Source organism: Dromiciops gliroides, chromosome 1 (genome assembly GCF_019393635.1).
Source record: "Dromiciops gliroides isolate mDroGli1 chromosome 1, mDroGli1.pri, whole genome shotgun sequence".
In the NCBI taxonomy this organism is placed as follows: Eukaryota; Metazoa; Chordata; class Mammalia; order Microbiotheria; family Microbiotheriidae; genus Dromiciops; species Dromiciops gliroides.
In genome coordinates this window covers 313,728,278-313,747,037 of record NC_057861.1, presented here as the reverse complement: position 1 = coordinate 313,747,037, position 18,760 = coordinate 313,728,278, and the positions used below count along the sequence as shown (strand labels likewise).

The window sequence follows — 18,760 nt, the reverse complement described above, 5'->3', positions numbered from 1 at the left end:
ATTTCTTAGCTTGTTTCTACCAGTTGCATATAATTTTTTATTGTGACTTTCCTGTTTTTTTCTTAGATTTGCAATACTAATCAGCATAGAAATGTCTTCTGCTCTTTCTTAACTCCTCAGTTTCTTACCTGTGTTAAACATGTTTTATAAAACTCCTGACTCTTCCTTCATCTGTTTCAGGTTAGTACTAAGTACCTTATTCCAATCACAATTAAGCTTATTCAGGGTAAGGCAGGACATAATGCAATAATATAGAAAGTACCAGAGGGCAGCTGGGTGGTGCAGTGGATAGAGTACTGGCCCTGGATTCAGGAGGACCTGAGTTCAAATGTGGCCTCAGACACTTAACACTTACTAGCTGTGTGACTCTGGGCAAGTCACTTAAACCTCATTGCCCTGCCATAAAAAAAAAAAAAAGTAAGTACCTGCAAGATCTTTAGAGTACAAGCCACATATTTCAAAGAACTCATGTTATTTTTTTATAAATCTTTTGCTGCTAAATAGTTGTGCCAACACATTACATTAATATAAAATACCAAGATTTTTGCTGTTAATACAAAACATAAAATTTTAATGACCCTATCTCAGTTGGTGAAAAATGCTAATTTGCATCTAGAGTTCTAGTCCATAACTACAATATGTTAAAATATTTTAGTACCACCTACATCATTACCTTAATTAACATTCTTACTCTAATTCCTAAATACTTTGACCTCATAGTTTATTAACTCCTGTGATAAACTCTACCCTACAAAAAACACCATCCTGTCTTCACTGTCATACAAAACTGCAATATCTCCATTTTCTTGAACTTCAGAATCCTATTCTCTGAATAGACTTGTCCTTACACCTCTCATACTTTCTTATTCACACCAAATGTATTCTTTGTTCTCACCATAATCTCTGAAAGTGTGCAATAGTGGGCAGAGGGAAGGCCTAGAAGTCAGGAAGACATGGTTTCAGGTTCTTATTTTTGACATATATTGGCTGTGGATCTGTTGCAAGTCATTCAACCTCTCAGTGCTCTAGAAACTATCTTAAATATAACTTACAGAGAAGGCTCTCCTGCACTGATTGAGGGAGTTACTTCACCTGGGTTTTTCCTGTCCCTGTGCCCATAGTGACTCTTTCTGTTCTTTTGTTTTAGTTTCATTTGTCTCCTTACAGTCAGTTATGTTAATAATTTGCTAGCTATAATGATGTCTAAAAGCACATTTACATAATACTTTAAGATTTACAAAGTGCTTTCCTCATCACATTACCATTAAGTAGGTCGTGTCAGTTGTGTCCGACTCTTCATGACTTCATTTGGGGTTTTCTTGGCAATGAATGATACTGGAGTGGTTTGCCATTTTCTTCCCCGATTTACTTTACAGATGAGAAAACTGATGCAAATAAGGTTAAGTAACTTGTTCAGTGTCACAAAGCTAGTAAGTGTCTGAGGCCACATTTGAAGTCAAGAAGATGAGTCTTCCTAACTCCAGCCCAGCCCTCTACCCACTGCACCACCTCGCTGCCTTCTGTAGGTAGATAGTTCAAGTATTATTACCTCAATTGATAGATGCAGAACTAAGGCTTCAGGAGGTTAAATAACTTACCCATAATCTCACAGCTAATAAGCATTTGAAGTGGGATTAAATCTAAGGTCTCCTGACTCCAGGTCCAGTGTTCTATATCAGAGGTGTCACACACAGGCCACATGACTGCCTGAGCCAGATTAAAATGTAATTTTGATGCACTTAATAGAATCAATAAAAGTTTAACAAAAATTTTAAAAAATTATTTACCTTGCTCGATTGTACTTATTATAGAACTTTATATAGAGTGGGTGGAAGTAAACAGGTAGGAAGTCAGTGGGAAATAGTCATTTTTTTAAAATGGGGGATATTGATAAAATATTTTTTCAGGTAATTGGGAGCTATTGCGTATATTTCTAAGAATGCCAGTATTTAGCTCAGTGGTAAGCTAAATGATACACTTTTGTTCTCTCAGTTTAGAATTGCTTGCTTGCACTCTTAGTCTTACGCTTTTTCTGCTAATCCTGTATAACTTCCAGTATATGATTTCTCAAGTCCTGTCCCTCCAGCTGTTAAACATTTCTGGAGAAATTCTTGAAATGAAGTTGACCTTAGGCAAGTCATACAACTTTTCAGTGCCCGAGACAACTCTCCAAAACTGTAAAATGTAGAGCAAATGCTGACCTACATTCATAGAGGGAATTCCTTTACAAGGAGTTCCTTCTACTGATGAAATAAAACAGGGTAGGAATTGTCTCATTGTTTGTATTTTTATCCCCAGCACCTAGCACAGTGCTTGGCACGTAGTAAGCATTCAATAAATGCTTGCTGGTTGGTTGTTTGAGTCAAGAGAACTTGGATTCCAATCCTGCTCTAATGCTCACTACTACATGTGTGATATTTGTCAAGTAACTTACTTCCCTTCATCTGTCAAGAGCATTTTGGACCAGATGGCCTCTGAGGTCTCTTCCAGCTCCATATTTGTGATCTTCTAAGATGTTATTTCCTTCCTTCTCTCCCTGACCATGTTATTATTAGTCCTTTGCTTGGAACTTTGAAGAGAAAGAGAAGGGGAAAAGAAAGAAGTGTTAGAGATACTTTGCAAAAGCCTGTGCCTTCTCCAAAATGGGAGAGGAGAGCAAGGTAGAATTTAGTATGAAATTCAGAGCATGCTTGAAGCCCATGATTAGTTTTAATTTGAGTGAAAGAAGTAATTGGAATATGTTCATTTACCTTACTTAGTTGTACTTATTTGTTCCAAGAGAACAAATAAGTTTTTGCAGGGCAATGAAGGTTAAGTGACTTGCCCAGGGTCACACAGCTAGTAAGTGTCAAGTGTCTGAGGCCAGATTTGAACTCAGGTCTTCCTGAATCTAGGGTCAGTGCTTTATCCACTGTGCCACCTAGCTGCCCCCAAGGGAGAGTTTTTTTATGGGGTGGGTGGAGGTAAACTGGTAGGGATCAGTGGGAAGTGATAGTCATATAAAAAAGGGGAGGGGTAGCAATAAAATATCTTTAAAGATAAATTGATAAATTGGGGCACAGGTAGGTGGTGCAAGTCATTTAACCCTCATTGCTTCCCCCCCCCCCAAAAGATAAATTGGGAGCTATTGTATATATTTCTAAGAGGAATGTCAATATTAAAATTCTACATTATGAAAAAGCAAAATTTCTGCTGTTAAATCTAAGTTAGATTGAAGGAAGAGTAAATACAGAGGTTGAAAGGCTGTTGCAATTCAGCAAGTTAAGTTCAATAAATTTATATGCACATACCATGTATCTCTCCACCACCACCCCCAAATAAGGCATTGGCGGATACAAAAATTATGTGATATAATGCCTTACTCTTATAGATCTCACAGTCTCACAAGCAGTGGTAGACCAGAGTTTTGGCAGTAAAAATACACAGGACAGAGGTGGATCCAGGAAATCTTATAAAATGTAAAAGACAAAAGAGAAGACTGGCCACTAGGAGAAGCCAGAAGATATTTTGATTGTCATATTCCTTTATTTTTTTCTCATCTTTGAGATGTAAGAAAATTTCCCAGAGCAAGTGAATTTTGAGAAAGGACATCAATAGAAAAATTAATTTTGGAAGTAATAAAAGGTCTCAGATATATGGGAAAGGATAAATACAATGGGGCATTTGATAGATATAAAGGAAAATAAAAGGATATGCATGACTAAAGTAGAGATAAGATTATACTTATAAAAATGATGTTTTTTATTCTAACTTTAAAATTTTTTCATACTAACAAAGTATTATTTCACTTGGAAATATAGGGAAGGAAAGATATGATAGATAGCCATCAAGAACCATTTGCTCACTTAGCTCCTGAAAACATACCTAATACTTTTGAAGATGCAGTAAATGTACTTAAACCTACAGCTATTATTGGTGAGTAAAGATGGTAATGCAATTTGCTGATCTATTTATTAAGCAAACACAATCTAATGCTGCCTCTTGGTAGAGTCAAGCTTGAGGTGTAGGAATACATATTCCCATAATGAAAACCTTGGTGTCAGCTCTGATACTTTTCTCTTCCTCATTTCTCACATGTGATTAGTCACACTGCCTGCTCAATGCATCTCTCTTCATTTCCCACTTCCACTAGCCCTTGTGTCACCTGTAGTAAGTAACCAGTTTTCCCACCTTCATTCCCCTTATTCCAATTCATTGCTCTCTTACCAAATGAATCTTCTTTATACAGAAGCCTGCTCAAGCCTGGCACCCAGCTTAGGACATTGCACTTGATAAACATTGGTTGAATTGAATATCACTTCTCTGCTCTGCTTCTCTAGTGTCTCTTGATTACCTTCTGATAGAAATGCCACTTAAGGCCCTTCACAATACAGTACCACCTCTTTTATCATCTGTCTCACACTCTTCCTCTTTACAGTCGTTGTGTTCCACTCACAATTTCATGTATACACCCCGTACCCACCTCTCTACCTTTATTCATAGCCTTCTCTATACTTGGAATATTCTGCAAGTCTCCCCTGTTGAAATAGCTACCTTTCCCCTAAAGTCAAATTCAAGGAGCTTCCCAATTTTAGTGTGCTTTTAGTCCCTTGGATTTATTAGGGTCCTTTCTTGACCTCTTATCCATTTGGCTGTGAGAACATCACATCCCTCAAGTTCTAGGAGAACCAATATCTTATCAACTCACTGTGCCTCCCTCAACATCTAGCAGAGAGCTCTTTATATAGCTTAATAAGTACTTGTCAAGGGAATAAAGTAATTCTTTTTTAGCATAAGATTAATATTTACTCAACTACAGTTCTATTGCTTATGACATATGAAAAGTATAGTACATTATCTAGGAATGATTGTTTCTGTGCTCTTAAATAGTTTCTTTCCTAATACTTCATTGTGGAGTGCTTTGTAGTCAGTGGGAAATAATGGACCTAGATGCTGAGTAAAGTTAAGGTAAGTTGCCAGGCTGTCTTCATGATGCTACATACACAATCAGAAATACTGCATTCAGGTCCATAAGAGAAATGAAAGAACATTGAGCTAGAAGAATGGAGACCTAAGTTCCACTCCTGGCCTGGTAGCTAACTAGCCATGTGGCTTACATATGGGTAGGTCATTTTACTGTTCTTTGCCTCAATTTTCTCAGGTGAATGGGTTAAGCTAAATGATCTTTAAGAACTTTTCTGTGTGTCTGTTCTTAGCAAAATACAAAAATTATTTCTGTCTAAACACTGCACTGCTGAAAGATTAAAGAAAATATCAGATCAGAATGATATGCTAATGAAACATCTTTTTTAGCAAAGACTTCAGAAGGAAAAAGTCCAAGGACAAAAGACCTTTGTTAATAGACTGTCAAAATATTCACTACAGCAGCAAGCACAATTTTGTTACTTATATCCCTTTGTAGAAATTCTAGGAACAAGTCCAGATATTCTTTTTTTTTTTTTTTTTTTGCGGGGCAATGGGGGTTAAGCGACTTGCCCAGGGTCACACAGCTAGTAAGTGTCAAGTGTCTGAGGTCGGATTTGAACTCAGGTACTCCTGAATCCAGGGCCGGCACTCTATCCACTGCGCCACCTAGCCACCCAAGTCCAGATATTCTAAAATTTTGTTGCATTGAATAGGACTTGAAATAAGTGAACCACTATTTTATTAACGCAGAGGCATCTGAGACTTGTAAGTTTTGTAATAATTTGATTTACAAAACTATAATTCAGAATTAAGAGCTTTAGAAATAGTTTCTTTCATAATTTTCTAGACTATACAAATTCTTTTGCAGTGATGAAATATTGTTCAAATCAGTGTTGTTTAAAATTACATGCCACTCAACAATAAAGAATTGAGTGCTTACTTTGTCTAAGGCAATGTCTATAGAACCTAGAGATAAAACAGAACTGGTAACCTTCTCAGCAATATATCAGCATGTCCTCCAAAAACCTTCCAAAATAATCTTCCTGAGACACAGGCCTGGGCCATGTCACTCTCTCTGCTAAAAAAAAACCTTCCCTGGTTCCCCAGTGCCTCCAGTGTATATAAACACCTTAACCTGATATTTAAAGCCTTCCACAAATCACACTGGACCACCAGTTATTCTCCAAACTCAGTCCCCCATCTTCTGCCTTCATTGTATTCACACAAGCTTCTCCCTATTCCTGGAATTCACTTCCTTTCCCCCTCTCTGCCTCTAAAAACCTTCTTCTCAGCCTCAAAACTTTAGTCTTCCTTCAAGGATTAACTTGAGTACTACCTTCTTTATGATTGCCCAAGCTGTTAGTGGGCTTTCCTTAGAGTCATCACATGTGTGTCCATATTCCGTCTACTCTTCTTCCTCCACAGAAGAATGTATGCTCCTTAAGGTCAAGGGCTGTTTCTTTATTCTTATATTCCCAAATCCCAACAGGGACTTACATGTAATTGATTATGAAAGAGGAGAGAGGTCTTATGTATTTCCTCTGTCATTATTTGTATAATGACATATTTTGTTTATTTTTCTTATATTACAGGTGTTGCAGGTGCAGGCCGACTTTTTACTCCTAATGTGATCAAAGCCATGGCCTCAATCAATGAGCAGCCAGTGATATTTGCATTAAGTAATCCAACAGTAAAGGCTGAATGCACAGCTGAAGAAGCATACACCCTTACAGAGGTAATAATCGATGATTAAAGAATGTATTACATTTAGAAACAAAGACAATTTTCTAATATTTAGCTCTGAGCTATCAAAAGTTCACTATGGGGGGCAGCTAGGGGGCGCAGTGGATAAAGCACTGGCCCTGGATTCAGGAGGACATGAGTTCAAATACGGCCTCAGACATTTGACAGTTACTAGCTGTGTGTCCCTGGACAAGTTACTTAACCCTCACACCACCCCCCACCCCCACCCCCGCCAAAAAAGTTTACTGTAAGCAGTCTTTTCTGATTTGGCGATTTTAAATGCTATATACATTAATAGAACTTGATCTGTGTAGAATTTGGATTGTTGCACAGAACTAGGTGGGATATTCCTTGTAATCCAATGTATTTTATTTTTATGCATTTAAAAACATCCCTCTTGAGAGTCCATAGGCTTCATCAGACTGCTGAAAGGGTCTCCATGACACAAAGGAGATTAAGAATTCCTATCCTAGAATAACTGAGAGAGGGAGATGAGAACATTTGGATAGACAGACATCAACACCATCCTATTTACTTACAAAGGTAGCTCACCAAAAAGGCTCTCTATCTAAAACACAAAAGCAACCATGGATATACTTTTTTGATGGGCCACCAACATATGCTTTGGTGATTTCTTTTTTATTTTTTGGTGAGGCAATTGGGGTTAAGTGACTTGCCCAGGGTCACACAGCTAGTAAGTGTCAAGTGTCTAAGGCCGGATTTGAATTCAGGTCCTCCTGAATCCAGGGCCGGTGCTCTATCCACTGTGCCACCTAGCTGCCTCACTTTGGCGATTTCTTGAAAGGCAGGATGATTTCACCATGCAACCTAAATAAAGGAAACCGTATCAGTGTGTTCATTTTTCTTGCTACTTCATGAGAATTTCTTAGCAAAGGAAGGAATAGCTGTGATGAGCATACTACTAGTCCAGGAAGGAAGTGCCACAAATCAAGATAGCAGACTGCCTGTGCCCCCTTAACTTGCACTATCCCCTTATACTGTTCCTGTGAGTCTTAAGGGAGAGTGAACTGGGCATATGTGAAGAACCAGCAAGGCCAGCAATCTTCAACCACTGAGTTTGGCGTTGCTGTGGGGATTGCTGCCCCCCCCCAAAATTGCCAGTTGATTTTCCAAGTTGTGCTAATTAGTTCTGGAAAATATAGCTCCTTGGAGCTTCATTTTCAGCCCATACAACCTTTGTAACCTGCCAAGGACTGTGCAGGGCATTCAGGGTTTTAGGTGGGACATTCCTAAGAGTACTCAAATATATTCATTATAAGAGGAAGGTAAAAAATAAGCGTATATAGGGGCAGCTAGGTGGCGCAGTGGATAAGGCACCGGCCCTGGATTCAGAAGGACCTAAGTTCAAATCCGGCCTCAGACACTTGATACTTACTAGCTGTGTGACCCTAGGCAAGTCACTTAACCCCAATTGCCTCAGCAAAAAAAAGAAAAAAGCACATATCTGGTTTAAATTATTTAGCTGTATTTTGGACTTTGTTAAAAGAAAAATAAATGAAAAGTTAGTTGCATTGTAGAATTATTTGCTTAGAGTATTATTTGAACTGAATTGATCAATTAAATGTACTCAAATGTAATTACCTTTTAGTTTTGGATGGTTTTAACAAGCAGTCGTCTTAGGGAAAAAAAATAAAATAACTGAAAGGTCTTGAATCATTTGTGTTTTGCATGGATGACAGTTAGATGTACTGCCATTATATAGGACAGCCTTCAATCTGGACCCTTTCCATCTTTGATAAGCTGGCATCCAGCTGGGGCAAATAGGGTATAACACCAAGTTGTTGGTTTTAATTTGCTTATGGATGATGGATATTTATTCTACAGTATTTTGCTGTGCATGAAACCTGTTAAAATTCAGTTTGGGGAAAATAGAAAATCAAAGCATCTCTTATTTGTGGCATCTTTTATGTGGCTCTCTAATTCTGAAGGAAGACAAAATATAGGGGATGTAATAATTATGAAAAGTGGAAACCTGGTATTCCAGATGGCCTTGTTACTTATGACATGCTTTTTGAGTCTTCCTGTTTGACACAGAACCATTATTCATTCGTCTACTAATATGATTAACGATACCTGCTAATATTTCATCATCTTATTCATAAAGATGGAGAAGGACTTGGTTAATAGCCTTGCTTTAATCAATATGCAGGGGGCCAAAATCTCAGTGCAGCTTTAAGTTCAATTTTAAGCTAACTTAAAACTGTGCTGAGGCCTGTGGAACACTCTGCACATCCCAAAGAATACCAACTGACATTTGATAAATGACAAAAATGATTCAGATGCATTCTCATCTGTTCTTTCTATATCTGTTTTCCTTGATCTATCAGGCTAATTATATAAAAAAGGAAATAAGGTTAATATGGCTTGATTTCTTCTTAGGAAATCACATTGGCTCCTGGTATATTCTAGAAATCTTTACAGAGATGAATACCAGTTCTTTTAAAAAATTATATATTTTTGTCAATTAGCAAAAATCATCTTCTCCCATGCACTCCAAACCTGAATTGCTTTTCTAGGATCTGAGGCAAATTGGGGATATATACAAGCTTTTAGTGCTCTCAAACAGGTTTGGTCCAGGGCAAAGTAATTGCTGCCTCCTGGACTGAGCTCTGCAAATTCCCTAGCTGGCTTTATGTCTGAGCAACAGTAGATGTTGCTGGGCTCAGCCCCTCTCGGTCCCCTGGAAAGCTCTGCTGGTTCAGAGTAACAGAAATACAGGTTTCCCTTTGGTCAGGAGTTCCTGTCCTGGATCTTCCTTTTCATGCTGCAGACTGTGTTCAAAACTGGATTTGAGATTCTGCTGTGTTCCTCTGGTCTGAGCCTCACAATAGTTGCTAGTTTTTTAACTTGCTCCTTCTCAGTACACTCCCTCAGGCTGTATTGCTACTGCTCCCTAACAGAATAGCACCTTGAACATACATCCCCTCCTTGACTTGCCCCTGGATATATGACACCAAACTGGAGAGTGGGCAACAGTACTGCCAGTTGGCACCTATCCCCATCAAGGTGCCCCATGTGGGCCTGGGATCTCTGTTTGCCCTGGTGTACAGCTGTTCCCAACGCTGGAATGCCCAGGCAGTACATGGCTCCCTTGGCCACTGGTCTATGAGGTCTGAAGACCTCTTAGTCTGCCTCTCTATTGCCAGCCTAGGTAGGAAAAATAACTTACTGTTACTTGTTCTTGGATTTCCCCATATGGTACTGGTGCATTTTCTAGATCTGTTTGGAGCAGTTATATGGAGGTACTCAGCTGTATGAATTTCTACTATTCTTACCTTCTTCTCAATATTAGTGCTATATCAGGGTCTATAGTTTCTTTAATCTACCTTTAACCCTAGCTAGTTTTCCCTACACTTGGGACAAGAATGAGGCGACCACACATTAGATTTTAAACATCTCAGCTCTCTGTCATGGTTCTTCAACTCTCTGGGACTTAATTTCCTCATCTGTAAAATGGCAGGGTTGAACTAGATAACCTCTAACTCTAGATCTATGGTTCTATGATTCTATAATCAGTAAGGAAAACTGGTGGTCCAAAAATGTAATTTGCTGTCTCATGAGGTAGTAAGTTCTCTGCCATTAGAAGTATTCAAGTAGAGCCTGTCAGTGGTTTTTAAGAAGGGATGCCTCGCGGGCAGCTAGGTGTCACAGTGGATAAAGCACTGGCCCTGGATTCAGAAAGACCTGAGTTCAAAGCCAGCCTCAGGCACTTGACACTAGCTCTGTGACCTTGGGCAAGTCACTTAATCCCCATTGCCCCGACAAAAAACAAAACAAAAAGAAAAAAAAAAAGAAGGGATGCCTCCCTAGGATAGATGGAATATGTAAACTAGGTCTTTTTCACCTTTAAGATTCCATGATTCAAAGCAATGTTGTCCTTTGAAGTAGCTGTTTTAGGGTGCTGCTTTTATTCGTGATTTCCTAAAGATTTTGTGGACTCTCCTGTAGGAAATTATATGGAAACCAAAAAAAATTATTTATACCCTCAAAAATGTTATAGAGACATAGGAGCTATGAGGCTCAGCCACAGACTCGGCCCTGAAGAGATATATTTGTGGCAGCAATATGAGAAAGAAATGAAAAGGAGCATCAGGAAATTGTGTCAAGGGAACTTGAGAATGAAATCATCTAGATGAGGGGTTGGTAGACTGCAGCCCAAGGACCAGATCCTTTTAATATGATGAAACTTTAATATGATGAAACTTTATTTAAAATGTAAATGGACTACTTTGAGAAAATATTCATTTCGCCTTCACTAAAGAACTTTTAGCAAACATTGGGTGACTACTTTTCAGGGTAGATCAACTGATCTCTAGCATTTCTGGAACTCTTTCTCAGACATTCATTAGTCTTCATAGAAAGTTTGAGCCATACAAGGAAATTAGTCTCCTTATATCTTAGAGTCACACTCCATTTTTAAACCTAAAACAACCTGATCCACACATCCTATTAGCCCTGTGTCAATGCAGTTCAGATGCCTGCTCTGCCCCATATTGCATGACCCTTCCCAGTTACTTAAATTCTCTGCTTAACTATTGACTCTTTTTCTAGCAATCAAATCTCCCCTCAAAAGATGAAGACTTGTGACCTCTAAACGAGGGCTGGCAGCCTGACATAATGGAAAGAGACTTGGGTCCAGAGGTCTCAGCTCAAATGTCAACTTTCACTTACTGCCTCTGTGAATTTGGGAGAGTTTCTTAGATCTCTAAAATACCTTCCAACTCCTAAATCCTGTGATACTGTTTATTCTGAAATCTATTCTAAGAGAATAGTCCCCAAAATTTTTTGATTGATTATAGCATTGATAGAGTAAGTATATAGTTTTTCAAGGTCACTACTTTGAAGGACACACTTTTTGGGCAAATTCATTTTAGAAAACTTTTTTTAAAAACATTACTTTATGGTCATGTTTTATATGTAATTGTAACGTATTCAGGGAAGACATATTAGAAGATTTTGGAATTCTAGTGCCCTCTGCTGTTGTTTGAGAATATTTTCTTTTTATATCTTATTAGCCTATAGGTAGGCTATATTATTCAAAGGACCACGTGAGAGAAAAGAATGTAGACATCAGTGATGTACTGTTAAAATTATTCAGTCCAAATGTTATTCTTTGCCCTTATTTACAAGAATTAAATGGTCTTGGTAGAATTAAACCGCTAAATATACTTAGTCATCTGCTTTTTTCAGAATTCATAATGGATGGGAGTGACAACCAGAAACTGCCTGATAGCTTGACATCATGAAAATATGCCCTTAGTATTTTATAAAGTTAGTCTAAATCTGACTGTAATCTACCTTTTTTATCTTTAACTCATGGCATCCCATAACTCTACGCATTATAGATCAATTTTGAATATTCAAATGGCTGATTGTATGGTTCATTAACCAACTAATTTGCTTTCTGACATTTTGATACTTTATGGGAAAATGATTTACTTTGCAAAAAATGATCTTATAAACAAGCCTGAAAGGAATATATCTCATATCTGACGTTTCTTATAAATACTGCTTAGGTCCATGGTATTTACTGAGTACTTCTTGTTGCATAGTAAACTAGGTATCAGAATACAAAAAAAAAAAAGAGAAAACTCAGTACCTGCCTTAAAGACAATAATAAAGTTTCATTTTTTTTTCCCAAATTGAAAAAAGTAACTGTGTCATAAGCTTGATTCTCTAAAAGTACATTGTATCACTTTCATACTGATTTCTCTTCCTTCAATAATGTTGACAAGTAACCATATCATGTGGATTGTGGTATTTATTGGACAAGCAATTTATCCTGGGTTTTCAGGTTTAAACTTTACTGCAGAAATATTACAGAAGTTTTTTTGGAAACTAATTTTCCCAAAATTAGTAAGCAACATTTTTTGTATGGTTACTCTGTAGTGTACATTCTTGTCCATTCTAAGTGTGAATTTTGTTTGCATGTCATAATGCTTGCTGGTATTTATTGCACTAGGAATATTGACTTAAATCTCTCAACTTTTTGCTTTATTACTTTAGGAATTTATTTGTATGGATTCACCCCTGAATTGTAGTTCAGAAAGTGACATGGTTGTTAAGGATATCTTTAACTGATACTCTATTTTGTTTAAACAGGGTCGATGCCTATTTGCCAGTGGTAGTCCATTTGAGCCTGTGAAATTACAAGATGGGAGATGTTTTATCCCAGGCCAAGGAAACAATGCTTACATTTTCCCAGGTAAACTCCAAAGATATTTTACAGTATAGGATTTAATCAATCAATCTCTCTCTCTCCCACCCCCCCCCACACACACACAGAAAAAAAATGGTGGGAAGAATATTTGCCTCACAAAGAAATAAGCAGTTCTAATCTTTGTTCTTCCTACAAAAGAACAAAATATTTTTCAAATCCTAGTGATTTTATAGCCTTATAAAGTTTGACATTCGTAATCTATAATACAATACTATATTAGTAGATCAATCAAAACTAAACATAATCCAACCATGAAAATCAAGAGAATCCAGAGAAATATTCCATTATCCTTTGCTTCGTATTACAAGCATTAGAACATGTAAGCAATAGAGCAGCATTTATCTAGGCCTTTTTCCCATAAGGAAACTAACAGAAAAAATAATTCTTTTTTTTCTTTTCCTTTTTTTGTGGGACAATGAGGGTTAAGTGACTTGCCGAGGGTCACACAGCTAGTAAGTGTCAGGTGTCTGCGTCTGGATTTGAACTCAGGTCCTCCCAAATCCAGGGCCAGTGTTTTATCTACTGCACCACCTAGCTGCCCCCCAAAATAATTCATTTCTTAAAAGCTTTCTTATAATATGAAAAGTAATGCTATCAACTATTAATATTCAGATGGTGAAAAAGAAATTCACCATTTTGATAGAATTAGGGAAGTAGAAATAAGAAATTCTCTATTTGGACAGTATTAGAGAAGCAGGAAAACCTTTGTACTTTGGTTGGAGACTTCATTTTACTTTATTATTTTGTTTGAAATGTTGTGAACTCCCTTAGCATTAGATATATCCTTTTCAAGTGTAAGTATAAAACATAGAGTCTATCTGGGTTTTTTGTGGGTTTTTTTGCTTTGGGTTTCTTTTTTTTTTATGGGGAGAATCATAAAATTGCACTATGTATTTCACAAGACTTGCAAAGATCATTTGAGCAAACTTAAGTGAAGCACTTTGTTCTGTGTGTGTATATGTGAACTGTGAACTGCTATGTGAATAAGTATTGACAGTAATTATAATATTCTACTGCAATAACATTAAAACCATCTCACTTCATTGTTTCTTTTTAGCTGGGAAATGTTAAAAGCTAGAAATTAAAAAAAAAAAACTAAACTAAAAAGCCATCAAACTTTTTAGCCAGAGTAGAGGGAAAAAACCTAAAAGCAAATTTAATTTTGGATTATCCACATCACTCTTCACTTCTTTTGGCATGAATATTTGATTTGACTGTATTTGAATTTCAAGTGAAAGCTTAACCTCACTACTTCAAGGATCTATAATTTTGTTGGTGTAGGTACTCTTGCCACCAACACAGATCTTTTTTTTTTTTTTTTGGGTGAGGCAGTTGGTGTTAAGTGACTTGCCTGGGGTCACACAGCTAGTAAGTGTCAAGCATCTGCAGCCAGATTTGAACTCAGGACCTCCTGAATCCAGGGCTGGTGCTCTATTCACTGTACCACCTAGCTGCTCCAACCAACACAGATCTTGCCCCTCTCTAACTTAAATGGCCTTTGTGAATTGGTTTTTTGGAGAAAAAAAAAAAATCCCTTATCTTGCTGCCAGTCTAGTAATGAGCCCTTCTAAACTTAGCTAGGCTAAGATTCTCAGTCCATCACTGGGTGATTCAAAGCTTTTGCAGCATGGTAGGCCCTAGTAGGGTTGCATTCCTTTGCAATAGCCTTTAAGAATGAAGGAGGCATGCAATTTGAAATTACTCAAATTTAAAATAAATTACTGGACTGTGGACATATCCTGAAAAAAAAAAAAAAAAGAATGAACGAGGCAGGAGCAGCTAGGTGGCGCAGTGGATAAAGCACCGGCTCTGGATCGAGGAGTACCTAAGTTCAAATCCGGCCTTGGACACTTGACACTTACTAGCTGTGTGACCCTGGGCAAGTCACTTAACCCCCATTGACCTGCAAAAAAAAAATCAATTGAGAGAAATAGGGAGAAAAATGAAAGCAACACAAGAAAATTATGAAAAAAGAATTGACTGAAGAAAACAATTCTTTAAAAAATTCATTTGGCCAAATGGAAAAAAAGAATGAATGAGGCAAGGGCTGGAGGCAGGGACAAGATGGCAGAGGAGCAGGAAGCAGTATAACAAACTCCTTTCAAAAACTCCTCCAAACAGATCTAGAAAATGCCCCAGACTGAATCCTAATGGGGAGACAGAATTAGACTAGGATATATTTTCACCCAAAGTTGGCATAGAGAGGAGAGAGTCTGCTGGAGAACACCTCTTGAGGAGCATTCCAACATGGGAAGAGGCTGCAAGCTGAGGTCCCAGACTACTGCAGGGACAAGTGTTAATTGGCAGCACCGGTCCCCACTACTCAGTTCCAAGTCATGGAAAGATGAAGGGACCTGCCCCTCTTCCCACCCTGACTCCCCTTCCTATTGTTGCCACACCACAGGTCTAGCACTGTGTACAGAGAGAGGACAAGTTCAGAAGGAAGCAGCAGTGGTGTAGCTCTACTACCTGCAGAGGAATAACCAGGGCAGGAGTCCCAGGCCAAAGCAAAGCTAGTAGTTGTTTCCCTCCAAACCAGCAGAGCTTTTCAGATGCCTGATAGGGGCTGCATCCAGTAGCATCTATTGTTGCTCAAACCTAAGCCCAGGTCAGGAACTTGTGAAGCTGGACCAGAGCAGGGCAGCAGTCAGACTTTGCCCTGATCACACCCCTTTGAGAACACTGAAAGCTTGCAGGTCAGGTCCCCAACCTGAACTGTGTCTGAGATCCTGACATAACCTGACACTCAAACTGCAACAGTACCATGCCAGACCACCTCTCCAGAAGTGCACAGAGCCTAGTCCTAAAGTACAAATAAAGTACAAATCAGGAAATAGGCTAGAAGAATGCGCAGACAAACAACAACAAAAAATAATCCCATCATGAAGAGGTATTATGGTAACAGGGATTCTCAAGACACACACACACACACAAGCAGAAGAGAATGACTCCAAAATCCTGAGAAGGAAAACTTAAAAACACAGCTTGGGTACAAAAAAGTTTTTATTCATAAAATGAGAGTGGTAGAGAAAAACAAATGAAAACTATAGAAGAATTGTAAGGGGAATTAACATCTTGTTACAAGAAGTGCAAATTATAATGTACCAAACAGAAGCCAACGATTCCATGAAAAAATAAGAAATAGTGAAACAAAATCAAAGGACTAGAAACAAAATTAACATATCTCATAACAACAACAACAACAACAACAGAAAAACCCTGACCTAATAAACAGATTTAGGGGAAAAGTTATTCATCGGATTCTCTGAAAGTTATTGCCAGAAACAGAGCCTAGACATCATATTGAAAACTGAAAGAAAACTCCCCAAATCTCTTAAAAGCACAAGGCAGAATGGGAATAGAAAGAGTTCACTGGTCATCTTTTTTATTTTTTTTAATTTTAGTGAGGCGGGGGCAGCTAGGTGGCGCAGTGGATAGAGCACCGGCCCTGGAGTCAGGAGTACCTGAGTTCAAATCCGGCCTCAGACGCTTGACACTTACTAGCTGTGTGACCCTGGGCAAGTCACTTAACCCCAATTGCCTCACTAAAAAAATATATATATATATATTTAGTGAGGCAGTTGGAGTTAAGTGACTTGCCCAGGGTCACACAGCTAGTAAGTCTGAGGCCGGATTTGAACTCAGGTCCTCCTGACTCCAGGGCCGGTGCTCTATCCACTGTGCCACCTAGCTCCCCTGGTCATTTTTTAAAAGAAACCCCCAAAATGAAAACTCTCAGGAACATTATAATCAAAATTCATAACTTCTAGGTCAAAGAAATAATCCTATAAGCAGCCAGAAAGGAAGAATTAAAATCCTGAAGTGCTACAGTTAGGATCTCACACAGTTTTACAGTCACCATTCCAAAGGCACAGAGAGCTTGGAATATGCTATTCCAGAAGGTGAAGGATATGGGATTACAGCCAAGAATAGCTTATCCCACAAAACTGAGTACAGTCTTACAGAGTTGGAATTGGGGGAAGGAAGGAGGGAGGGATAAAAGATTTCCAGGAATTCCTGATGAGAAAAACAGAGCTGTATAGAAACTTTGAAGTTCAAACATAGAAGTTAAGGGAAACATGAAAAAGTAAACAAACAATGATCTAGAACTAAACAAGTATAGATCACTTATATTCTAATATGGGGAGATGATACATATGTCCACACTGAACCCTATCATTGTCAGGGGTCAAAGAATCTAAACAGACAAAGCCTGGAAGTGGCTCTGTTAATATCTTGAAGATCTGAAGAGAAAACTGGAAAAAGAAGCGAAGAAGAATACATCGGTAGGGGGAGAAGGAAAGGGGAAATTGGGGGAAATTATCACATATAATCAAGATGTTCAAGGAGGAATCATTATAAACAAGGAGAAGGGGTAGGCTGACACCCCCTGCCCTACCAGAAACAGTAATGGGGAATTTTGACAGGTGAATTCCAGGACTTTATTCCTAGAATCTCTAAACTACTTGGTGATTATTTGGCAAATAGCCACTCCCTGGTAAATAACCTGGCCAGTAGAGATGCAAATGTTGGAAGTATCATAATAAGACAGTGTGACAGGAAGTATCATCATAAGATAGGCTTCCACCTGAGGGAATCCAGCCCTGCACCAAGAAGAGCCATCAAAAGATAAGACTAAGGGGCAGCTAGGTGGTACAGTAGATAAAGCACTGGCCCTGGATTCAGGAGCACCTGAGTGCAAATCTGGCCTCAGATGCTTGACACTTATTAGCTGTGTGATCCTGGGCAAGTCATTTAACCCCCATTGCCCCACAAAAAAAAAAAAAAAAGATAAGACTAAGAGAATTTTTCACACCTACCCTATACTGCAGGCAGAGCAGATTTTATTATCCTTATTTTCCAGATGGAAAAGCAGTGATTTCCCCAAGATTTGCATAGCTAGTAAGTGGTAGAGTTGGAATATGAATCTGTCTCCTGACCTGAAGTGCAGTGAGTGTTCTTTATGCTTTACTATGATGTCTCATTTATTATTAGTAAAGCATGCTATAGCAGTTAACATGTTGATGTAATTATTTAACATTAATGTGTATTTTTTTTTCATTTGTTTTACCGTGTCAGGATTTGGGGGATTAGCAGAAGAAACTGAGTATTTTGTGGAGTTTTCATTTTTATTAACCTTAGGAATTTTCATAAAATCAAAAAATAATGAATATTATTATGTCTTATTTGGACTCTTTGAAAAGCATAAAATTTAGGGGCAGCTAGGTGGTACAGTGGATAAAGTGCTGGCCCTGGATTCAGGAGTACCTGAGTTCAAATCCAGCCTCGGACACTTGACACTTACTAGCTGTGTGACCCTGGGCAAGTCACTTAACCCTCACTGCCCTGCAAAAAAAAAAAAAAATGAAAAGCATAAAATTTCCTGTGATATTAAGTTAATTTTACAAATAACTTGTTTTCAACACTATTTTATCCTAGGTGTGGCTCTAGCTGTAATTCTTAGTGGTGTTCGGCATATCAATGAGCATGTCTTTCTAGAAGCTTCAAAGGTAACTGTTTTGGAAGGGGGAAATGTGAAATTTGGAGGGAATGTGGGAAAATTGGGACACTCATACATTGTTGGTGGTGGAACAGTGAATAGATCCAACCATTTTGGAGAACAATCTGGAATTATACCCAAAGAGTTATAAAACTGCTTATACCCTTTGACCCAGCAATACTATACGATTAGATCTGTTTCCCAAAGTGATCATGGAAAAAGGAAAGGGACCTCTATGTTCTAAAATATTTATAGCAGCTCTCTTTGTAGTGACAAAGAATTAGAAACTGAGGGGATGCCCATTAATTGGGGAATGACTGAATAATTTGTAGTATATAATTGTGATGGAATACTACTGTGCTGTAAGAAAT

The 18,760-nt window shown here is 38.2% G+C and overlaps 1 protein-coding gene across 1 annotated transcript in view; it reads left to right on the top strand.

The window, feature by feature from the left end:
• Positions 1-18,760, top strand: part of ME2 (malic enzyme 2) — an 81,155-nt gene that overhangs the window by 47,415 nt on the left and 14,980 nt on the right. Inside the window, exons 11-14 of the mRNA XM_043977657.1 lie at positions 3,801-3,915; positions 6,498-6,640; positions 12,772-12,874; positions 18,329-18,399. Coding sequence (XP_043833592.1) covers positions 3,801-3,915; positions 6,498-6,640; positions 12,772-12,874; positions 18,329-18,399 — 432 coding nt within the window. The remainder of the gene's footprint in view (positions 1-3,800; positions 3,916-6,497; positions 6,641-12,771; positions 12,875-18,328; positions 18,400-18,760) is intronic.